Raw genomic sequence first — 24,762 nt, 5'->3', positions numbered from 1 at the left:
CTTACACAGCTCAACAGCAGGGTGTGGAAAATGAGAAGGATGAGCAAGAAAAGTTTAATGTACTAATCAACAACAACATTACATCATCTGTGATCTTTTGTACTTTCCATAAAAATTGTATTTTTGTGTAGCTGTAATTGCAGAGCCTACTGAAGAGGGCTAGTTATAAATAGAAATGTCAGTCTATTGTTTTTGCCAAAAGAAGCACTTAAGTCACAGTAGTAAACTCCTGTCCTCTGTTAATGTTTACATCTCTGACCAGTGTGTAGGTGAAGGCAGCAGGTGAGGATACTAACTCTCTTCTTTTTTTCTGAACAGTGTTTTCAGATTTTAAGGACTTGATCGGGCAGATTTTGATGGAAGTGCTGATGATGTCCACCCAGTCGAGGGATGAAAACCCTTTTGCTAGCTTGACAGCTACATCACAACCCATTGCTGCAGCTGCCCGATCTCCTGACAGAAGCCTGATGTTAAACATGGGCTCTAACCCAGGAAGCAGCCCTATGTTCTGTAATGTGGGCTCCTTTGGCTCCAGTTCATTATCCAGGTGACTTCTGATTATAACTGAATACTGATTTCACTTGAATATTGACTGGTAGACTAGAAGAGATAGAGGCATAGAAATGTCCCAAGAACAATAAATAGGTTTTTCAGTTCTTTACTGTTTTTCATTTGAATGTCTCTGCAGTTTGCCTTTTTTCATCACATTGCCATGGCTAGAAGTGTATTTCATAGGTCAAAGCCATGTAGCTGGTTCCTTCTGAGAAGTACCCCTAATTTACATCAGTCAAGGCTATGACTCATAACTTAAGTGTGCAGATTGTGCTGTAATTTTATTCAAAATTAGTAGAAGGAGTAGTGTCTGTAAGCTGCAGAATTATTGCTGCAGAGTCATCAGAAGGGCAAGGACTTCACTTGCTCATTTTATCTTTTTCACCCTGTTTCTACATATCCTAAATTATTGCTTTGTTTTGTTTTCTTTTTCCCCTGTAACTGGTTTAGTCTCTATGGGACTAGTCCAGCTCCTACTACCAATTTCACAAGCTATGTACCAATGACTGGTTCATCTCTTACCCCACCAGCCAGTTCAGTTGCCACTACATCTGTGCCTTCCAATACTGTCAGCTCTCACCTCACAGCAACAAGCCCTTCATGGACACAACCTTCCTCTCCGAGGTACCGGCCATACACTGTTGCCCATTCTGGAGGCTTTTCAGCTTCTTCCATCCCGCGTTCTTTGAATATTTCCATCCCATCTAGTTCACCGAGTCCTCCAGCTGTGGCTGCGAGCCCTCCAGCCACGCCAGTCATCACATCCAGACAGAGACCCACAACAATGGGTCCACCTTTGTTTACTGCTTCACCCAGTGCCTTGCGCAGGCGTCCTTCTTTACTGAACAGGATTCCTTCTAGGTATTTCACAAGTGTTTCATGTGTGCTGTGCAGGGTGTGGCATAATCGTGCAGTTTGGAGCAACTTCTATTTGTGCTGAGCTCACCCTACTTACCCTGAGTTGATTTCTGCATTTTTGGTTTGTGCTAATATGTTGACTTCCTAACAAGCTGTCTTTGCCAAAATATTAAATCCTGCTTTTGTGAGCATTCAAAGTGCAATGTGATTGCCTTAAAGGTAGCCATATAGTTTTAATTCTCTCCCATCCATTCCAGTTAAACTGTGGCTTTCTGCTCAGTTGCTACTGCTGGATAGTAAACTAAACAGACCTCCTGCTTTGAAATGAGTTTTCTCAGTAGGGCTTTAGTTGATGTGTTGAAAGTTGTTACTTGCTGTGCCCTGTTAGCTTTGATTCCCTAGTGCATGGATTTAAATTACAGATTAGCCTATTCCAGTATGCCAGGCCAAGTGCTCCTCCATTTCCTCTGTTGGCTGCTCCTGCAATTCCCTAGTCCCTTCTGGAGGGAGAAATGAGCATGAAAGGATTTGAGACCATTTCTTTAAAGTTTAGTAGTTTAGAAATGTAATCCTTACTGTATGGTCATGTCCAAACTTCCCCACTTCAGCCATCATTTTTATCAGGTCTTGAAGTCTTCTAGAATGTTTGGTTTGTGAAGGTGTTATGTTTTGTGTGAATAACTCATAGAGCATGTTAGTGTAGCTTTGGTTTACTAACACAGAGTTATCTGTTGTCTGCATGTTTAGAGAAGATGATTTTTGGCAGACTTGCAAAGCAAACCTACCATTTACTTTTGGCTTAAACCATCTGATGGGCTTTTTCGTTCTGTTGTGGTAGTATATACGACAACCCTTTCTCCCTCCTCCTTGCCGTTTCTGATGTGTCTGAGGACAGTAGTGATGAAGAAAATGAAGATGATGATTTTTCTTGTGTCCAGTTTGGGTCCAGGTATTGGAGAAAGAGAATGTAACCTGCATGTTTGGGTGCTTAGGAACTAACAGTCTCTGTAGTGTCAAGTGTTCTTCAAAGTAATTTGGGAAGTGACTAAAGCCAAGAAGATGACCTGGATGGGTATTAAGATGGTGTATAAACAAGTGTAATGAGTGCTGGTTAGTCAGCTCTTTTTGGGAGAGATGACTAAGATAAAGTAAATGTTAATCATACTGCCTTTTAGGTTTAATGGGCATGGTTTCTGAAATAATGTTTGAGTGGAACTCCTTGTTGGCTGTCTGAGTAGAAGGAATATTATTCACCCATGGCTGTAATTTTAAAACCAGTGATACATCATCTGCATGTTTTCATATCAAAAACTGGGAAATGAGGACAAAGGTTAACATTATGCAAAAGATAGTGCCAAGCAGCCAGCTGATGCAAGCAGCATGACTTTGCTGAAGATTCATTGCTGCTTGACAGGATGGCTCCTCAAGCCTGTAAAGAGAGTATACCTGAAGGTTTTATCTGCTCCTTTGACATGGTAAATAGTAGAGGCTGATGTAGTTTGAACAGCCAAGAATGGAGAGGGAATAGCAGAATATTTTACCGTGAAACAGACTCATGAGTTGTATAAGCAAAGCCCTTTTGTTTGTGTGACATCAAACTACGTGAGAACAAAGTATGTGCTGGTAGTAGGGAGTTCTGTTTGGAAGCTAGCCAGATAGCTGTGCAAAAAGTCCTGCAGAGCCCTGGGGAAAAAGCTTTTGGAAAGGTAAACGCTGGGTAGGATCTAAAGTTTTACTTTCTCTTGCAGAGTGATGCTACAATGCCTTGGCGGATACAGTGTTAACCGACACTGGAGGAAGGAATAAATGTTTTGTATAAACCCCATACATTTTAGGGAGACTATTCTGAAAAATGATACTTCTGTAGTCTTGTTAGTATCCTGAACATTCCCTACCAGCATTCAGACCCTCGATTTAAGTGATAGTAAATCTGAGATGGTCTGTAGCTGGCCATGTAGCCTAACAGAGCCAGTTACAATTTGCAGATGTATGAGGCAAGTTTTAAGGACTTTATGAGATTTTTTTAAAGACCACATGAATGTTGTGCAACTGGAAGAAAAAGAGTTCCTCCAAGACTTTCAGTCCTCTTTGAAGTCTTTTAGCTATAGCTAAAGTCAGAGGAAATCTAATTGCTTGCAACTAAGCCAGGTCAGGCTTTTAGGAAGTATCTTGTGGTGTCAGGAGTTGCTCAAAAAGACTTGGTAGGAGATGATCGTTTTACCCCCCACTAACTTTTCTGTCTGTGAGTGTTCCTGTGGTATGTTGGGACACTAATGCTGAAGTCACACGGTTAACTGGAAGACCTTCCAATGGTATCTCCTCTTCTTCAGTCTGATCTCAGGAGAGTAAACTCGATAACACAAATTTAGGGCGTTTTGTGTATGTGGAATTCAGGATTATTTTTCCTCAGTGTTTTGTTTAATTTTTATCCTCTTGGCAATCTAACCCAAGTGCCGGATTGAGTCACAAAGCCTTTGGTAAGGATTTCTGAGGCTGCTATGCTTCTGGAGCTTTAATTTGTCTATTATGTCCTGGCGTTCTGCAGACAGCAGTAAGATGTTAGTTAAATTATAAACACAGTGACTGTACAATTATGCAACAACTTGCATTCTGAAAATACCAGGGGATTCAGTATGTGCATGAAGGATGTCTGAGCTTTGCATTAGAGTAATTTCAGTTACTGCTGCAGTGAAGTCATTAGCAGAATGACTAACTATAGAAGCAGTAGGGTCTTTAATATAAATTGATGTTCTTCAAAGGGTAATTTTTAACCTGAATGTAAGAAGTCAAGAGCTTTAAAAAGAATCCATAGAAAAGAAAATGTGTCTGTGTGATTTCATGGTTGCTGAATACTTGTTTAATAGGGCTACATTTTACATGGAGTAGTTTTAATTGAATAACTGAAAACAAATTTTCTTTCTAAAAACAGATTGCTGCTTTTGGAGCTTAGGTTTCTTAACCTGCTGGGCTGCCAGATGCTTAGCAGTAATAACCTTTCCCTGCTTTATTAGTTGGACAATGGATGTGTACAGCTCAATTATTAAAATGTGAATGATTTTACAGTCTAATTTTAAACATGTCTTTTAAAAGGCACATTTAAGGTAACAAATACTCTTATTTTCCAGTGTATGATCTGAGGCTTGTAAGATGGGTCTTTATTTAAATCTACCCTGACCCATACACAGTTCTCTTTGAGGAATAGCAGCAGCCCATCCACGATTTAATTGCTGGATTTTTTTTTCTTCAGTTCCATTTACATGAAGTGAACACATCTTGTCCTAAATCCCTTCTGTAAAATGAGGATTCTGCTTTTAATTAGCTTTGCCAAGCTGTTATGTTGAGAAGAAATCTGTTGAGATAAGTCTGAGATTGAGAGTTGTGGGATCTGTTCTCACTATTTGTATTTCATTTGTCTCTTGTCTCAAGCTGGGTTTTGGTTTTGTGGGTTTAGTTTGTGTATTTACAATAGCACTGATTTCTTTTTCCCTCTCTGAGGCTGTGCTAAGTAATGAAATGGCTTTTTTTTTTTTTTTTTTAAACTGTAAGGGAATTGAAATTAACTGTGTTGAAATTAGTTGATCTTCAATGTGGAAATTTTAAAAGGAGCAATTGCTTTGATGCTGCCTCCTGTTTTGTTTATTCTCCTTCTTCAGAGTATATGAAGTGATTGTCTGTAGCCGTATCTATCAGCTAAGGTCTCTTCCTTGCAGTGGAAGGACCTTGCCTTCCCTGGGCTGCTTGGTGTTTACAGAATGGGCACATTCTCTGCCATTTTGAATAATTTGTAGAGACTGTGCCAAGGTTGCATCCAAGACGTGGAAGTGTTGTGGTGTCCTGACCTTTCAAGCATTTTTTATGTCAGGTAGAACTTAAAGACTGCTCATTTTCAGTGTTGCCCTGTAAGAACAAGCGTTTGTGATTCCCAATGAAATCATGTACTTTATTCCTGTCTTTCAGATAACTTTGTCATTTAATAAGGTAATTGATTCTTCATTCATGTCACAGTACAGCTGAACTTCTATAGTGGGAAAAGCTGTTAAATGGAGAACTTTTTACAGATCACAGAAATTATCTCAATTATTGATCCATGTGTATGATGGGATGGAGTCATCAGAAAACTGACAGAGGAAGTCAAGAGCTCATGAATTACTTGATTGTACACAAGTGAAGAGCCATATCTAATGCTTTGTTTCTTCTTTTTGTGTGTTTTGAAGTATGGGAGGCTCTGGCAGCTCAAGTGTTTCCGATTCCTGCAGTGACCACTTCACCATTGAGAACTGTAAGGAGACAGAGATGCTGAACTACCTCATTGAGTGTTTTGACAGAGTTGGAATAGAGGAGAGAAAAGCACCAAAGGTACATTTCAGATGAGTGAAGTCAGAGACAGTCCTGTTACTGTTTAGTGGGGGAGGCTGGTGGAAATTGGCAGTATCTTCTTGGTGGCTTTGTTGTGGGAATAGATTTATAGAATCTTTGGCTCTTACTATTTCATCATACTTGAATTGTTTATACATTTTGCATCACTAAAATAAGCACTGTTAGAAACTATCCTTCCCCTTTTGATCTACTGCATTTTATCTAGATATATTCTATGTAAAACATTCTTTTGTGAGACCAGCTCCCTGTCAGCATTCTCTGTTCTGCTTTAAGCTTTTGCTTCTGAGATAAAAAACAAACAAAGTCTTTTTATATGTATTATGAAAGGATTTTAGCTGGAGTAGTGCTAATCTTAGTTTGCATAGTACATTCATACAGCATGGGTAAAGATATTTATCATGTTTCCTGTCTGTTCTGTCTCTGAATACTTCTAGTTTGCATTAAAATAAAGTTGTCTTTATCAGATGTGTAGCCAGCCAACAGTTAGCCAGTTACTGAGCAACATCCGATCACAGTGCATTTCACATGCTGCTTTGGTGCTACAGGGATCCTTAACACAACCAAGGTAAATACAGCTGGTGGTAACCATCAGAGTTAGACTCTTCTGGGATTTCATTTTTATTTTGTTGTTTTTCCTTCTAAGGATTAGATAAGAACGAAGTCATTGAAGCAGGGTAGATTCATGTGCCAGAGGAACAGTTCATTGTAGTCTTGTAGTAAGCGGTGTCTGCCCATGGCTGTGGGTTTGGAAGTAGATGACCTTTAAGGTCCCTTCCAATCCAAACCATTCTAGGACTGCTTTACCTTTGGATACTATTGTTCCCAATGATAATTTTGTGGAGAGCAGTTTAAGAGTTCTCTAATTGTGTTTGGGTAAAATCAACCAGGTTTTGAACATTTTAAATGTGAGATCTGAGTGAAGCCGTTTTTTGCCTTACCTCATGCATAAACTGTTTTACTTGCAGATTGTTGGGGCACTACTCCTGTGCAAGTCAGTAACCAGTAGAGCTGCATCTGAGAAACAATCTTACAAAAATGTGTAGCAAAAACTGCTAAGGTGGCATAGTACTTGTTTACCACAACAGATTTGGTGATGTAAATCTGTGTGTAGATGTTCTACACTCAGTCACGGCTGAGATTCCAAGTGCAGTTGTTTCAACAGCAGTAATTTCACTGTCAGCCTTTTAGCTGGAACAGTAAAAAAAGGTTTTTAAAATAGGAGATGTGACTCCTACTAAAATCTGCATCATTTTGTATTTGTGTTTCCAAACAATACTTCTATAATCTTTAAAGCTGCACCAATTACCCTTTGTGCTTTGAGATTAGTTTTGTCTCTACATGAACCAATGCTGACATTAGAATAACTTTCTTATGTGTAATAAGGAAAAAAAACCCAACCCCAAACTTTTTCAGAAATCCTAAGGAGCAGCTAAAAGTTAATGACTGTATGAATTCAGAAAAGTCTAATGTTACATTCTTAGTCTGGAGAAACAAACATCAGAAAATGTTTCTTCACTAGTTGAGCTTACAAAGCATTTTTTCCTTGGAGAGGAGTAGAAGGGAGAAGTAGTAACTACACGGAAGCTGTTACTTTCTTTCAGCCTCATTAAACTAAAAGTGTGATGTTGGCAGCAGCATCCTGTTTCAGAGTAACAGTTCCACAAGTAACTTGAGAAGACAAGGTTAGTTATTGCTGAGAGGAGTAGGTGTGTCTACATGTTGATCATCTGCTTTCTGGCACATCCTTAGATGTGATTCCTCTGACGCTTTTGCAAATACTACTGCAAATAATCAGTAGTTTTGGCTATTTTTTTTATACAAATAAAGGTCATTGCAGCAGCAGTCTTTGCTGGTACCATATATGCTGTGTAGGAATCTCCCATTTGGCTTCATCCAAGAACTGGTGAGAACAACTTATCAGGATGAAGAGGTGTTCAAACAGGTAAGGCATGGGTTAAAAATAATATCACATGATTCTGCTATTTGCAATATTCAGGAAAGTGGATTTCCAGGGGTTTATTCTGTGTCTCATAGTCCTGTGTCTGTTCCTTCAGGGGCTAGCAAGCTGTTGAACAAAGCCCAACTTGCTTATTTTCAACTCAACACTTTGTGAAAAAGACTGACACATTATTTACTGGTTCTAATTCTTATTAGGGCCTTATTTTAACCTCTGTGTACTGTTGCGGTCCTACATATGGGTCAGACCAATCCCAGGCAAAAATCCAGGCTGGGTGCAGAGTGGGCCAAGAGTAGCTCTGAAGAAAAAGACTTGGGGGTGCTGATTGAGAAGCCCACCCGGAGCCAGCAGTGCCCTCATGCAACCCAGAAGGAAAATCACGTCCTGGGCTGCATCAAGGGGAGTGTGGCCAGCTGGGCAAGAGAAGGGGTTCTGCCACTCTGCTCTGGAGAGACCCTACCTCAAATACTGTGTCCAGTTGTGGTGTCCCAGCATAAGAAGGACACAGAGCTGTTGGGATGGCACATGATCCCTCCCATTCTGAAACAATAAAATGGCATCAGCTGATTTTTGTGTGTAGTGCAAATACCATTTAATAGTTTATATCTGTCTGGACATCTTACATTAGAGGTTGAAGCAGTTTCAAGTACGTTCAAAAATGGTTATGGCAAGTATTACTGCTCACCTATCCTGGAGAAGAGAGCTATTGCTCCAGCTGAAGCAGCCAAGCACCTCTTTATAGTTCTTTACTGTAAAATGACTTAATACTTTTTGTCTCTTCATAGAGACCACACAATATAGTTTAAATGTAAAATTCAGTGGGACCTCCTGGTAATTATTGCAAAATTACTGTAAGTTTATTTTGTGAGGGTGTAGTTCTCAGAGCTGTGTGATTGAGACTTACTAATTTGGTATGATTGCTTTTAATTAATAAGTTCCTGACTTGTCACTTCCTCTTTCATAATAATCTTGACTGCTGTTTATTATATTTATTCTTACCTCAGTTACAACTTACCGGCACAAACCCAATTTGCTTACACGACATGTAAAATTCAAGCTCTATTGTTACCCCAAGTGTACAGGCAAATAAATTGTTACTCATTTGGGCAATCAAGTTGTTCTCTACAGTCCCTGTGCTCTCATTTGTGTCTATAATATCCATGTTTACACACACTACAGTGATCCTGTATGAAATGTGTGTGCTTTCCCACGCAGAACTTGATGCAACAGCGCTTGATGTTTGGCAGTGTGCTTGCATCACCATTTGTCAGCTTCAGCTTGTATCTGGTAGCTTGGGGTCCAAATCTAGGTGCACATATCTCCATTTTTTGGTTTGCAAAGTAAATGTTTGGAAACAAGTTAGATTATGATCAGGAGAAATATATGCAAGTGCTTGGAAAGAGGCTTTTATGGATAAATTGTGCCCAGGCTTCAAGTCAATACATAACTTCTATTATGTCAAGCAAATTGGGTTTTAGCTTAGAATAATCTTTCAACCTTAACTGGTAGAAATTTAAAGAGTATTGGTTTTGTGTTGTGTAACTTAAAGTGTTTGCAGAACGAGCAGGCATTTCATGCTGTCTACAGCAATAGTGTCATTTGCTTCCTAGTGAATAAAGTAATCTACTTCTGTCTTCACAGATCTTTATTCCCATCTTACAAGGCCTGGCTGTAGCTTCCAAAGAGTGCTCCCTTGATAGTGACAATTTTAAATACCCCCTTATGGTAAGAACTGGTCATTTGTAGAAGTAATTTCTTTATCTTTGCTGATAATTTACACAGATTCTATACAAGATATGCTTTGATATTTTGGGGATTCTTGTGGTTAGTAGATTACTGTTAAACTCTGTTGGAAGCTTAATGTGGAATGAGATGTGAGAAGGACTATTCGAGATCTAGTGGAGTATGAGACCAAGAATATCTTAAGCTTATTGTACAGTGTTTGTTTAGTGGGCTGTTCAAATACTGTGTTTTGTTGTGTGTAAGATTAGTCAAATGTGTGGATTTCTTCATACATGCTGGTTATTGTGTTGTGGATGGTCATAAAATCTTGCTAAGCTCCTCCTAGCTTAAATCTGGAAAATAAGACCCAGTATCCATACCAGTGTTTGTTGGGCTCACTTTTGTCTCTGGGAAGCTAAAATCTATTGCATTAAACCCATAATTATTTGAATTGGTGACTCTGTACTGGAGGAAAATGTCATAGTAGTCCCTGCCTACAAAGCTGGGTTTATTTTTAGACTTAAGTGCATACTTCAGTTGTAGGTCTGTTTCTCTTACTGCTTTTGTTGACTAAACAATAAAGACTTTCCAAAAAAGCATGCTTGGCCACAAAACAGCAAGCTGAATTCTTGACTTGTCAGCCAAGAATTAGCATTGTCAGCTAATACCTTCATATTTTACAATCTTCAGTATATGCTGAGAAAGGCTGCTCCATCTCAGGTTTAATTTGTACGTCAGGAAGTCTGGACTGAGGTGCTGCACATAAAAACAAATAAGCAGCTCTGGTACTTTGGCAAAAACAGCTGTCTTTGCTGTTTCTGTGTTTTCCTGCTCTGTCATTCCACTCCCCTCCAATTATAATGTGAGCTGTCGCAGATTTGGCTGTTGGCTACAAGTAAGGACTACTTGAAAATCATACTCCATTCTGATCATATGTAGCTGGCACGCTGTGCAACAAAAGGATGCAGTAGTAGGTACCAGCTATAGTGTGAGTGAAGCATGAAAGCATACAGGACAGGAGAAGCAGGGCATGTGAAAGTCTACCATGTTTGCAGAGTTGTCTGTTATAACTGCTTTCTTTTTTCTGTGCTGAAAGTGAGTTAGAGATCTTGGATAGGATTCTTTGTTTCTGTCTTCTGTGTACATCTGACATTTTTCCACTCTGATTCAAAAGACAAAGGCCTTGGTGTATGTATAGAACAATTACTCTATTTATTATTGTTACTGACTTTTTGTGTGGCAACTCAGGAGTCCAGCAAAGGAATTGTTATGTTCTGAACAAACAATTTGCTCAGCTAAATTTTGAAATAAGTGCAATAATTTATTACCCTGTGAGGCACCTTAGCTTTTCTTGTGACAACTTGGAACAGATGTAAAAGCTAAAATGGGAGCAGGGTGTGCTCTAGCTCTTTTTGGACCTCTTCATCATTGTAGGAGTAGGAAGTTTTTCCACTAATTAAGGGAAAAAGGTTTGACTCTTTCAACACTTTATACTGTGTTAAGGCTGTTATTTGCAGACAGGTTATGTAGGAATTGCACCCACAAGTAATTTTTCTTGGGATTTATTTATAGGCACTATGTGAACTTTGTGAAATCAAGTTTGGGAAAACACACCCCATGTGCAGTTTGGTAAGTGCATGCAGTTTGATCTTTTTCTAGTTACAAGAACCACGTCACCTCCTTTGTTGATACAGTACAATCCATACCGCTAATGTCCTCTAGGATTCTGAACAAAGGCTACTGTAGTATCTTATGTGAAACAACGTTTTAAACTGGTAAAAGGAGTCCTTTTCCCTGAGAATTGACAAAAACAAGAACAAACAAGAGTTGTGTAGATTGCTGAAATACAGGGAGAAATTTCCATTTAGCTATCAGCATGAGTGCATGTTGGAAATTAAATGTATGGGGCAAACACTGAAAGGTGACAGTGCGGATGAAGCAGTATGGCTGACGCATCAGCTTTGATTCACTTGCAATTTCTCCTGTTCTCTAGGTTGTCTCTTTGCCTTTGTGGTTGCCTAAATCTTTAAGCCCAGGGGCAGGAAGAGAGCTGCAAAGACTTTCTTACCTTGGAGCCTTCTTCAGTCTCTCTGTCTTTGCTGAAGATGATGTAAGTGGTACAGAAGGATGTTGATAGTAGCATGGTAGAGGTTTATTTGGAGTTTGTTTTGGTTCTTTTGGTTGTGGTTTTTTTCCCCTTTTCATCAATATGTTTGATAATATTCATTCTACTTGCAGAACAAAGTAGTTGAAAAGTACTTCTCAGGGCCTGCCATCACTCTTGAAAACACCAGGGTTGTTAGCCAGTCTTTGCAACATTACCTGGAATTAGCAAGGGTAAGTGTGCTCAGATTTAAGGGGGTGGGGGGGAAAAGAGGAAGGGGATGAGGGGAGGCAAAATACTGTGGAGTTTTTTGATCGTGACATAGATGAAGAATATAACCTGGAAAAACCCCACAAATTAATTTCTGTGATAAATAACAAATCTGCTAGGATATGGCTGAAGGGCATTAGGCAAGAAAAATTAGAGTGCTAAAAATACTTCTGTAAGGCTGTAAGCCAATTCAGAAAATATCAGAAGAGTTAGTCATGGGTTATAGTTCATGTTAAAGGAAGAGGGAAAAACATATATGCTGTTCTAGTAGTGTGTGTACTACTCTTCTCCATATATAGTTCCTATAACTAATGTATGTAGAGGCAATTGACAGTGAGAGCGTAACAGAAGTTGGAGTGATTATTTTTTTTTGGTGGAATTTGTAGAACTTAAAAATACAGGGAAATCTGGAAAATACTGAGATGATGTGCAGCCTGACAGAATGTTTACTTGAAATTTCAGCAAGAGCTGTTCAAGATTCTACACAGTATTTTACTGAATGGTGAAACTCGAGAAGCAGCTCTCAATTACATGGCAGCTGTTGTCAATGCCAACATGAAGAAGGCACAAATGCAGGTAAATACTGGGGAATGTTCTTCCTGCGGTTCATGGCCCTAGTCAAAGCACAGATAGCACTAGATGGCTCATGCTGTGGTGGCTCTTGAGGACAAAAGAATTTTGTGTGCCTGCTGTAACAGGCAAGAAGCCTCATCATCACTCCTAATATCTTTTTAAGTGTTTCCCATTTCTGAAATTATTCTGCTTTCCCCTATTTGATCGGTTTATGTCATTTCCTCTCTTAGGACTGACATCACTTCATTAATAGGGATTCTATTTTAGATGTTTGAAGCTTTGTGCTTCCTTCCCACCCTACCTATGGAGGCTTCATTGAATTGGCTGTGATGAAAAACCTCATCTCCCAGCTGGTGAGGTGCTAGGCTTTTTTTTGTATCGTTTCTGTAGAAGGAGTAATGGAGATCTGAACTGTTGTGGTTCCAGTGAAACAGCAGGGATGTTATTTTGCCATTGTTTAATGAATCATCGCACACATTTCCTGTGATAAAATCTGTGCATGAATCCTGAACAAATGAAGTTTGCATTGTTGTTACCTTCAAGTCTCCTTTGCAAAAGCAGATGTTGGGAACCTTCACTAGGAATATTTCTGTGAAATTACAGCCAAGAAGTAACAGAAGCTTCACACTTGAGATAAAACTTGAAGCTCAGCTACTATTGGAAACTTCTATTTTGCTGTCTAAACCATTCCTGAGAGAAAACTTTTAAGCCCTTTAATTTCTTAGGTCATTTTCTACTTCTTTTTATGCTTAAAGTTCTTGACAATGACTTGAGCCATTGAGGCAGATCATGTGTTAGTAAGTGGCCTTCCCATTGTCATAGAGGTCTCCTCACAGATTCACATTCTTCATCCTTTTTCCCTGTTCTTGAACTTGCAGAATTCATTTATGTTTGATATTGCTAAAGCAGCAGAAAATACCCTTGTACTTCTAAGCTTATGTCTTTATTTACTTTCTTATCCCACAGACAGATGATCGTTTGGTATCTACAGATGGCTTTATGCTCAACTTCTTATGGGTACTACAGCAACTAAGTACGAAGATAAAGCTGGAAACGGTTGATCCTATGTACATATTTCATCCCAGGTGTCGTATTGACCTCCCAACAGATGAGACAAGAGTGAAAGCAACAATGGAGGATGTTGCAGCCTGGATTGCTGAACTTTGTGAGTACTTTTACTGAGATGTTAGGCATTTGCTGTGCCATCTGGTTTTGATACTGGAGGTACATGGAAGTACTTGATTCCAGCAAATCATTCCCCTATTCCTCGAAAGCTTTTCCTTGATGCTGTCTGCTCTTATTTCTTTTAAAGAAAGTTGAAGGTCTTGCCCCTAGATAAGGCAGTTGAGTTTTTATTTATTCACCTGTGCTGCTTGCTTGTTTGTTCTCTAGACAGGGACCCGTCTCCATTTTCTGAGCCGAAATTCCCAACGGAATGTTTCTTCCTAACCCTGCATGCCCATCACCTCTCCATCCTGCCAAGCTGCCGTCGGTACATACGGAGACTGCGGGCCATCAGGGAGCTCAACAGGTTAGAAGCTGTTAATTACCTCATGCATCTGAAAGCCCTAGCATGCATCCCAGGCACGTCCTTCTCACCCTGCTGGCAACTTCTATACACTTCATGGAAATCAGAATGACTGTTTGGGTAAAACCTGCTGGGTGCGGGTCATCTTGATCATTTTAACTACTTTGTCATCTGCTGCTTTTGGCCCTTGTGGGTTTTTGATGTTGATGGACTGTGGCTCGAACTAGAAATTGATATACCAGTGGGCTAGAGGATACTGGTTACATAAGGCAGGTCAAATGGGTGAGAAGCCCATTCTACTAAAAGATAATTCATCTCAATGTTTTCTTGCTATTTAGCAGCTAAGTAGGTTCAGCACCGTGTAGATGGCAATAGATATCCACTCTGCCACAATAACCAGTTCTGGCATGTGGTTTTCAGGACTGTTGAAGATTTGAAAAACAATGAAAGTCAATGGAAGGATTCTCCTCTGGCCACCAGGCACCGAGAGATGCTGAAACGTTGCAAGACACAACTTAAGGTTTGTAAGTGATTCTGTTCTCAACTAAACACCTTTGTCAGTATGTTTGCTTTGTGTTTAGATGTTTAAATGCAACTTCCCATTGATGCTTCTGAAAAATGATGAGTTCAAATTTATAACAAATATAGCATTAATGGTGAATTTAAAATTCACGGTAACAGCAAGATTAACTTGGGCAGTGTTCTTCAGAAAGAAGAAAATAAGATTTTTATGGGAGAGAGAGAGAACAAGCCAAGGGACTGTGATTTGCTCAGGGGTAGTTGTGGTGTGTGCACAGTCCACACCTGAGATGGAACTCTCGAGTCTCTTTATCTTGTGTAGAATTCTTGCAAAGATGAGTGTGCTGGGGTCCTGTCTATTAAAGGTCTATCCTGCTTAGGTCTTCCTAGTAGAAATTGACTGTTCCTGCAACTCTGAATTATGTGTCTTTCTTGATCTGTTAGGGCTTATGTGTCCTGTTTTATTCAAATGAGAGCACATTTTGAGAAGAGGCCATTGTATAATTACCATAATTCAGATACATTGATTAGCTTGGATGGGCTTGACCTTGGTTTTATACCATCTTGCCCTGTATCAGTTTTTGTATGCATATTCTGCAGAAACTGGTGAGGTGCAAGGCTTGTGCAGATGCTGGTTTGCTGGATGAAAACTTTCTCAGGAGATGCTTGAATTTCTATGGCATGGTGATTCAGCTGATGCTTCGCATTCTCGACCCTGCTTATCCCAAGTGAGTGTCAGAATTCTCTGTAAATTGTACCAAAGATATTTCAGATCATGTTAGGTTGTTTACTCAATTTAGCAGTTCTCAAATTTTAATAATTTTTTAGTGTCTGCATTCTTACATGGTTGTTACTTTGTGTCAGTGACAGATATCCTTGCATGGAATCTGTGTTTTATAGTGTAAGGTTCGGTTATGGAGGGGAGCAACCTTGGGGTGCTTAGTACACTTGAAGTACTGATGCTGATTTTTGAAGTCAGTTTCAGAACTCTTGTAAAGTGTTCCCACAGGAGAATGCCCTAAGAGAGCTCATGACACTTTCTGCTTAACCCTATTTTACTGGCCTGTTTGTTATCTCTCTTATTCCACAGCATAAAATTGCCTTTAACTCCTGAAGTTCCGAAGGTATTTGCAGCATTGCCAGAGTTTTACGTGGAAGATGTTGCTGAATTTTTATTTTTTATTGTACAGTAAGTAAAGTTCTATCTAAAGGAAGTTTGTTGTACTATTTACCCCTGCAACAGATGGTGTGCACAGACATGTAGGGTGTGAAGGTAATTTCCTAGCTATTTTGTAGTTAATGTTCTGGTTTTAACAACAGTTGTGAATTTCTGACACTGGTTGACATTGCTGCAGATCTAAAACTTAGGTGAGTTCCAGAGTCCTAACCTGATTTTTTTTTTCCTTCCCCTCAAAACTGTTCTTTATGGTTTGGAGTGATGCCTTTTGATCTCATCGGATGTTAAATCATCACTAGAATAATTTTAAGAAGTCGGAGCTTAATAAGTAGACAGTCCTCGCATTTTATCCCAGAAACTCTATAAATTGGATTTGTATAGTTCTAGCAGTTTAGGTGGGTATAAATAGTGTTCAGATGTAGTCCTGGGGTTCTGAAGCTGGTCACTTAGTTCCTGAAAATGTGCCTTCAAATTCAGGCTTGCTGTGTTTTGCGATTAGGAGATGTTTTCTTTTGCCTTCCTGAGGTGCTGTTACAGTGCTACTTCACATCAAATGTGGTAGTGTGCGCCACATGTTTCATGCTAAAATTCAGCTTGCAGTGAATAGCTAACAAGATCTTTAGGAACATTAACAATGCAATTTCTGAAGGGAAAGATCAGAAATCATTATATAATAACTGAATTTTGCTGGTCAAAATCAGTCATCTGAATTTACTTGATGTATTGTGATAAATTTGTAGATAATACAGGGCTGGGGGGTTTAATTTTGTTTTCCTTATCTTCCTGTTTTCAGATATGCTCCTCAGGTGCTTTATGAGCCCTGTACTCAGGACATAGTCATGTTCCTTGTTGTGATGTTGTGCAACCAGAACTACATCCGCAATCCTTACTTAGTAGCCAAGCTGGTGGAGGTGATGTTCATGACAAATCCAGCTGTTCAGCCTCGGACACAGAAGTTCTTTGAAATGATTGAGAATCATCCTCTCTCCACTAAATTGTTAGTCCCCTCCTTGATGAAGTTTTACACAGGTAAGTGCTTTGTTTGTAGCTCACTGAGCATCCTGTAAGAAATGAATTTTACAAAGCAAAAGACTCTGCTAGTCGTTGTAACCTTTTACAAGCAACACCACCCCCACCCCCCAACCAGGTAGATCTTGGGTCTTGTAAAAATGAAACTTTGTTTCTCAGGAATCAGGGGAAATGGCATTAGGTGGAACCTTGAGAATTGTATTCCTCCGACAAGCTGCTGTGCAGTGACAACTGAAGCGTTATAGTTTGATGTGACAGTTGATTTTTGTGGTGTTTAGATTCCAAACATGAGGACTTCTGTTTGCTTTGTAAGCAAATACTAGGATTTTAAAACTTTTGGATGTTAGTTTTGTAAATCCTGTAGATTAGGATGCTTCAGAAGAGTTTTGCATCCATAGTAACAACCATTTTTGCAGTGTTCCCAGAGTTTTCTTATCAGTGACATTTTAGACAGTGGAACAAAGAGCAGAGTGGAGCTGAGTAGAAGAAAGTTGTGTGGTTAGATGTGGGTTAGAAAATGGGCAGCGCTGCTGCCCATTAATGGGGATTAAGACAGAGATTTCTGACTGGGAGCTGAGTTTCATCTCTTAAAGCTTAGTGCTTGAACTCGTTGTTTTGGAGACAGGAGGAGAGACATGTAGTGAGCCCCAGTGGGAAAGGGTTTTGGTTTCAGTTCTGGGATCTGTCTTTTGCAGATGTCGAACATACTGGAGCCACTAGTGAATTCTATGACAAGTTTACAATCCGCTACCACATCAGCACCATTTTCAAAAGCCTCTGGCAGAATATAGCTCACCATGGTACATTTATGGAAGAGTTCAAGTGAGTAAGACATCGTGTGGCATGCTGCTTACTGTCATGCAAGCTGTTCAGGCAGTGTCCTGAGGAGGTCATTACTACTGGGAATGGGCGATGCTGCTTTCCGTTGTATTTCAAATGGCAACCCCTTGCCATTTGAAACTGGAGTGTTCCTAAGCTGAGCTCTGCACACCACAGTCAACTTGGCTTGGGGAATGGGATCGTTATTGAAAAAGTAGAGTGCAGAAGGAGTGTTGCTGGGGTTGCAGTCTGCTCTGCACACCCACCTGCTCTGCCGTGGTAACTGTGTTTCAATGTTTTCAGCTCTGGGAAGCAGTTTGTTCGCTACATCAACATGCTGATAAATGACACAACTTTCTTGCTGGATGAGAGTCTGGAGTCCCTAAAACGTATCCATGAAGTGCAAGAGGAGATGAAGAATAAAGAACAATGGGACCTGCTGCCCAGGGTGAACAGAGCTGTTTTTCAAAGTGCCCTTTACTTATTTTAATTATTTTTATTTTTTTTTTAAATACAAGACTATAAAAAACCCTTTTTAACAAGTGGCAACACCAAAGGGCTGCTGCTGAGAAGCAGTTCTTGATGGTTTTTTTTTATGCTGCCAGTATGGCCGTGGTCACTCTGGATGACATTCTGCAAAATCCATCATTCTGCATAGTTATATTGTGGCTGGCAAAGAGTGGTGCAAAGTGGAAATCATATGAAGTTGTAAATTACTGTGCACTTGATTCTAAGTGGAGAAACTGAGACTTTAACCTTCTTGAAGGAGGTTCTGGAAGATGCTCGCCAGTTGAATTTATTTCAAGGAATAGAAGCTTTTATTTTGTTGATGCATTGATCCTGGGTAGATTCGATGCTGACAATTAGAGTCCTTTAGCTTGGACTGTAGCCAGATTAAACAATAATTGTGTTGACCCACCAGTGTCAGGTATTTCTATTTTAAGGTTATTGATTATTAAAAAGAAAAAAAGGAAAGAAAAAAGGTTATTGATTATTTAAAAAAGGGAAAGAAACAGAACAGTTTGAGAAGCTCTAAGGTCTTGTTTGTTAATACATACTCTGGTTTGCTCTTCTGAAGCCTTTCTTCCAGTTTGTGCCTGCTAGCAAGGTAAAACCTGTAGTGACATCACTACATCACATCATCTACAGATGGTTCCAGTGGGGAGTGTTTGTTAGTTTTGATGGTGCATAAATTAGAGAACCTCATTTGACTCTCAGATCTCAAGCTGGTTTTGAAGTATTGGTATTTGGATGGAGAGGAAGCATAACCCAGTTCTGCAGCTGTGAGAAGCAGTTACAGGGTGTAAACAGACTCGCTAACTGTGGAGTCTTGTAATGCCATTTGCATTCATCTTTAGTGTTGCAGAATTCTGGAAAATGGGTGCAGACTTTAGTACTGGGCAGTAAAATGAGCTGTGCCTTAAACCATGTATCCCATGAATTTGCTGCCTTCTCTTGTATCTGTCTAGGTCATGTTAGCATTATGGCTGTTATTGATGGGTGATGATGTAGAAGATCTGTGGATGTGTAACACCTGAATGTTTGTTTTCCAGGACCAGCAACAGGCCCGTCAGTCGCAGCTAGCTCAGGACGAGCGTGTCTCTCGTTCATATCTTGCCCTGGCAACAGAAACTGTTGATATGTTCCATATCCTAACCAAGCAGGTTCAAAAGCCTTTTCTCCGACCTGTAAGTCCTGCTCAGATTTAACTTGGCTCCAAGCTTCTCTGACATTCTTGTTGCTGGATAATAACCTGGAGATGTTTGGTAGCCCTTAGTCTGCATTCTCCTCCTCTTCCTCAGCTCACTGAATTCCAATTGCTGTTGCAATTATTTGATGTTACGAGCATTAGCTGAGCCACAGAGATGGTTTGATCCTTCTAGACAGAAGCTGTTTGCTTTCGATTTTTGTTAATGGAAAGCACGCATAGAGCAAAGACACTTCCTGCAAGCCTACACGATAGTTTCATTAGTTAGTAATTCCTGATCTTGCTGTGTGCAAATCTAGTGCTAATCTTGCTTCATCATTGCTCTCATGCTGTGATATGTATTTTACTTTGGTCCTACAGGAACTTGGACCGCGACTGGCTGCCATGTTGAACTTTAACTTACAGCAACTGTGTGGCCCCAAATGCCGTGACCTGAAAGTTGAAAACCCTGAGAAGTATGGGTTTGAACCAAAGAAGCTGTTGGACCAACTCACTGACATTTATCTGCAGCTAGACTGTGCTCGCTTTGCTAAAGCAATTGCTGATGATCAGGTGAGCTCCAGAAAGATGAGGGGCAAGGGCAAAAGCACTGTGGACAAACAGGACTTTGCAAAATGCTCAAGAGCTTCATCTCGTTTGTCTGCTGCCACTCAGTTTCCATCATGTATTTGCAATTTGTTTTGCAAATCTGCAAGAGACACAAACACCTATAGCACTTCACACACAGAGGACATTTCCTGAGCACCAGTTGCTTATGAGCTACAGGATCATTGTAAGTTATCCAAAGTACTTTGTCCTGATTTTGTAGGTGGGAAAACTGAAGCATGCAGAATGTTGACTCCCTGCTTCCTCAACAGCAGCCCATGAAACAGGCAGAGCTGGGGCTGAGAATAAGAGACTCAAATAATTAACAGTCCAAGGTTCTTTCTCTAGACTAACTCCTCGTAAATTTGTATTCCTTTTTATATCACTTTATTAAATGACTGTGTAATAAACTGATGAAATGCAGCACATGAGATCCCTTTGGAGCAGTGCAGGCAGCGAGGTAGCCTTCAGAGCAGGATGGTAGTTCTCAAGGTTGGTAAGCTATTGCTCACCTCTTTGATTCTGTGAAGTTGTCACACTACTGAATTGCATCTCTCTGCCGGAGTCTTACAAAATAAACTTGTCAGAATCTAGAGGAAAAAAATGTTCTCAGTAGCTACTTGTCATTCTAGTGAAAGCTGGTTTGCATTATACAAAGCTGGATTTGCATGTCTAGTGAAGCAGAGATATCAGAGTAACTCATGATCTGTCCTCTGTAATTTACGTCCTGGTAATTACAGACAGCATCAGTACCACTTCCGAAACAGACCTTGCGTGTTTGCAGGTGTATCAGGAACATGCATGTGTTGTTTTTATGCTGTTCAGTATATATGTAAGTGAAAATGTTATCCATTATTCATTTATTGATGCTAGCCACAGCAAAACGCACATCAGTGACATAAGGATTAAAAAGAGAGAAGCCTGCTGATGTGGAAACTGGAATAAAGCTTAATTAACAAAGTAGCCATCGTAAAAAGGTGTGGGGGAGTGACAAATATCTTGGAAACTGTTGGGACAGGAAAGGAACACCAAGGAAATGCACAGTTGGTTAATGGCTGAAAAAAGCCACAAAACAAACAAGAAATTGTCTGATCATGGCACAGCCTAAAGTGCTCTGGTCCATCTCCCATTTGGAAATCCTGGCATGTATTAGAAGAAATCTAAAAACATTTCTAAAGCCCTGGGCATGCTGCCACAGTTCTGTTCTCTTGGACTGGAAAGGAGTTTGGGTGGGCACTGTGTGTCCTGAGTAGTGAATGGTATTGCTCAGTGCAATGTAGTGTAGATGAAAGAAGTAGAGTTGTGCTGGACATTTTAAACTCCCCAAGGAAAACAGGAATCTGTGAGACTTTGTTTTGCTTTGTCATTTAATTCAACCTTGCACTGCAGAGTAAATAACCATTTTTATTAGAAGTCTTATATCAAAATGTGGCATTGTGAGCTTCTTTAGACCATAAGCAGCTTTCCAAAGTCCTTGCCTTTTACTTTTTCACATGGAAGTAATGCTTGCTTCAGTTGGAAACTATGGGATGTACATTTGGCCTCTCCAAATGTTGTGCGGTGTTGCTGTGCAGTTCTTCCCAGTTCTTTCCCAGTACTGCCTTCCATATAATCAGAGAGGTTACAAAATTAAATAAAACCAAACCCCAACACTTTATTTTATGCTATATGCTCAGCTAAGGCTTGTGAGAACAGCAATACAGACAGGAGTGGCAAGACACATGTTTTGCGTGAGGAACAAACCTAATTAATTAGTCAGCCTCTCCAAGTGTCTTATTAATTTTGATTAGTTGATACTGCCTTCATTTTTATGGTCCTGAACACTTCTACAGTGGTGATGTGATATGAAATACCATTAAGTCTACCCCAGTTGACATTTTGGTGCTAGCTGAAATGTGACCTGCAGACTGCTCTTCTGTCTGATGTAAAGCTGAGGTTTCATTGATTCCCTCCTCAAGTTTAAAAAAAGCATTGAAAGATCTTTAGACTTTTGATGGAATGTTAGTATAGGAAAACTCAAAGTTGCCTGTTTATGCTTTGCTTGTAGAGGTCCTACAGTAAAGAGCTCTTTGAGGAGGTTATCTCAAAGATGAGAAAAGCTGGAATCAAGTCAACCATAGCAATAGAGAAATTCAAGCTGCTGGCAGAGAAAGTGGAGGAAATCGTTGCCAAGAATGCCCGTGCAGAAATTGATTACAGTGATGCTCCCGATGAGTTCAGAGGCAAGTGGAGTTTCCTACGTACTGACTTGTTAGAAGAGGGTTTTGTTCTGTTACTTGGATTCTAAATGTAAATACATATTAATAGAAACTATGTATTGTTTCTGAAGCCTTGCATTCTGTTCTGTTTCAATTAAATAGTTAAGTAAATGTAGAAAGCTCAGAGTCCATCTTTCTTTGCTTTTCCCTGGGGCTCTACTGTCCAGTCCTATGTTTTGCTTACATGTACTAAAACAATTAAATAAAACCCCAATTCTGAAAGTGGGGTGAAAATAGCTAATGCTTAGTGCCAACTCAGAAAGGCGAGAGCAAGACCAAGGCTGAAGTCTGTTGCTCATTTTAACCATTGTCTGAACCTCAGCGGTATACCTGACTGAGGCCCCCACAACATCAGTTCCACACTGTGGTTTTGTGAGCAGATAAAATTTGGAGCTATTGTCTTCAGTTTAATGAGACACTTGTGCCCTCAGATCCACTTATGGACACTCTGATGACTGATCCTGTGAGGCTGCCATCTGGAACTATTATGGACAGGTCAATCATCTTGAGGCATCTGCTGAATTCTTCCACTGATCCTTTCAATCGTCAGACACTGACAGAAAATATGCTGGAACCAGGTAACCATTTAACAGCTAGCAATGGAGCTGTGGATGGGGGGAAATCATTTGTGTGCACTTTGGTCTATGTATTTCCAGAAGATAGTGTTGAGGCCTAAGAGGTGACTTGCACAAGAAAGGTCATTCCTTCTGCTTTCCCTTTTTCTGGGAAAAAGCCCCACACCCTTGTCTTCTAACTACTGGGCTAAAGGATGGTATTACAGTAGGTAAATGAGTAACTCATTTATTCAAAGCTGTGCAGAAAATACGTTGATGGAGCAGGAAGTAGTAGATATTCCTGCTCAAGTCTCTAGAAAAGAAACTGCTGTTGGTCATGAGGAGCTTTCTTATAGTAGTATTACTAATTAAACTGCTAAATTAGTAATTATTTTTTCCTATTTTTTTTTCTCCCCACTATTAGTGCCAGAACTTAAAGAGCAAATCCAAGCCTGGATGAGAGACAAGCAGAATGCTGACCATTAAAAATTCCCTTGCAGTGCACGCCACCACCGATGGGAAGAACAGGGCGTGGGCTGTTGTGGTAATAGTGGAGCAGATACTCTTTGCAAGCTGTTGATGGGATTAGCACGCCCACTGGCACTGACTTGCTCCAGTGACCAGAAGCATGTGGACGAGGAGAAAAGCAGCTTAATTCTTGTACATATATTTAAGTGATAATGATGGTCAATAACACGGAGGACAAGCTAGGAAGTTGCTTATGTTACAAAACTGTCCTTCAACATGTCACATTTTGGAGTTTTTACAGCTGAATTATTTTAGCAAAGATGAATGGATCAGGGCAGCATCCCTTCAACCTTATTTTTTACACGCAAACATCCGTTAATTTGATTTGTGGTTAGAACCTTGGACATTTTGCTGCTAAAGTAACTTTTTCCTCTTTCCCTCCTTCCTTCCTCTTCCACCTATCAAACCTGCACTGCTGGCTTTTTTTCCTTTCTTTTGTATTGCAAAAAAAAAAAAAAAGAAAAAAGAAAAAATAAAAAATCCCTGTGAAAATCAAGATCATTCCCCTGCCCTCACAAGAACATATTCTGTGCGATAACTGTGCCTGCAACAAAGTGTTAACCTTGGAATCGTATTTTTATATTATACATACTTGCGTTTTAATTGGTGTTAGACATAAGGATCATTTCCAAAACACAAGATTTCCCCACATGGATTTTAATTTCCATTCTTTGCAGTCTCCCTTTTCTTTATGCTGATCTAGATGCTCTGGTATTTTTGAAAAGCCTTGAGACAGAAGTATGTTCCAACAGCTCCCAGCGACTGAGATGCTTGGGAATACCAGGACTTCAGTGACTTTTAAAACAGTAAAATCCGTTCTTTTAATGCTGCAGATACGATATATGCTAACTGACAGTTCTGAGCCATTAGAGCTTGTCCACAGAGAGCAGAGCCTTTTATTCCCGGAGGCTGCAGTTTGGGGCAGGGGTCATTTTTTTTTTATGTTGCGTACCAATTTGTATCCATGGCTTGGCCTTACCAAAGCAGAAAGGGTGCAGGAAATGTAGAATTACATTTTTACAAAAAAAAAAAGAAAAAAAAAAAAATGATTCACAAACATTTTTGTATTACTGCCCCCTGCATATAATACTTGAATTTCCTTTTTAAAAAGGATTTGAAACCACAGTGTTTTAAAATTGTCTGGAAAAAAAAAGGTTGTTTTTCTTTGTTTTTGGCTGTGTCTTCTGTTCGATTCCTGACTCTCTTGAACTACAATAAATGATACACACTCGCACAAAAGGTTTCCTGAATTCCTTTAAGTGTGCCAGTGACAGTATAAAAACACAAATGGCTGGGTGGCTTCGTTCAGGTTTGCTGTCACTGAGTAGGATCTGGAGGTAACTTTAGGAAATTATGTGAAAAATGTCACATATCAGTAATACTTCAAGGTAAGGAATGTTCCCAAGGGTGACTCTTGGCCCTATTCATAGCCACAGGACAGTTGGTACTGGGTTTCAGGGGAATTTTGGTTAGGTCATATATAATCCAGCTCTGACCTTTGGGATGCAACCTTGACAGGAGGAAATACAAAGGTAAATATTTCTATTCATCAAGACACTGCCCTTCAGCATCTGAATCTGTACGTATTCTGCCACCGTATCAGATTTTGACCTGAGGAATATAAATAGCGAAGTGCGTGACCGA

General features: G+C 39.9%; 1 protein-coding gene across 2 annotated transcripts in view; it reads left to right on the top strand.

Annotated features, from left to right (window-relative positions):
• The window catches only part of UBE4B (ubiquitination factor E4B), a 39,694-nt gene extending 14,932 nt beyond the window's left edge, over positions 1-24,762 (top strand). The window contains exons 6-29 of one of the 2 annotated variants that reach the window (XM_054175944.1): positions 319-547; positions 1,003-1,413; positions 2,249-2,359; positions 5,625-5,766; positions 6,252-6,352; positions 7,615-7,729; positions 9,386-9,469; positions 11,039-11,095; positions 11,460-11,576; positions 11,705-11,803; positions 12,303-12,416; positions 13,380-13,578; positions 13,806-13,944; positions 14,362-14,461; positions 15,061-15,188; positions 15,551-15,649; positions 16,431-16,666; positions 17,362-17,488; positions 17,789-17,933; positions 19,039-19,173; positions 19,554-19,745; positions 21,826-22,000; positions 22,468-22,614; positions 23,015-24,762. In XM_054175944.1, coding sequence (XP_054031919.1) covers positions 319-547; positions 1,003-1,413; positions 2,249-2,359; positions 5,625-5,766; positions 6,252-6,352; positions 7,615-7,729; positions 9,386-9,469; positions 11,039-11,095; positions 11,460-11,576; positions 11,705-11,803; positions 12,303-12,416; positions 13,380-13,578; positions 13,806-13,944; positions 14,362-14,461; positions 15,061-15,188; positions 15,551-15,649; positions 16,431-16,666; positions 17,362-17,488; positions 17,789-17,933; positions 19,039-19,173; positions 19,554-19,745; positions 21,826-22,000; positions 22,468-22,614; positions 23,015-23,076 — 3,464 coding nt within the window. In that variant the 3' untranslated portion in view covers positions 23,077-24,762. The remainder of the gene's footprint in view (positions 1-318; positions 548-1,002; positions 1,414-2,248; positions 2,360-5,624; positions 5,767-6,251; positions 6,353-7,614; positions 7,730-9,385; positions 9,470-11,038; positions 11,096-11,459; positions 11,577-11,704; positions 11,804-12,302; positions 12,417-13,379; positions 13,579-13,805; positions 13,945-14,361; positions 14,462-15,060; positions 15,189-15,550; positions 15,650-16,430; positions 16,667-17,361; positions 17,489-17,788; positions 17,934-19,038; positions 19,174-19,553; positions 19,746-21,825; positions 22,001-22,467; positions 22,615-23,014) is intronic. The other variant, XM_054175945.1, reaches the window with a different exon arrangement.

This window comes from Dryobates pubescens, chromosome 33 (genome assembly GCF_014839835.1).
Source record: "Dryobates pubescens isolate bDryPub1 chromosome 33, bDryPub1.pri, whole genome shotgun sequence".
NCBI lineage: Eukaryota > Metazoa > Chordata > Aves > Piciformes > Picidae > Dryobates > Dryobates pubescens.
This window is presented reverse-complemented; position numbering and strand designations above follow the sequence as displayed.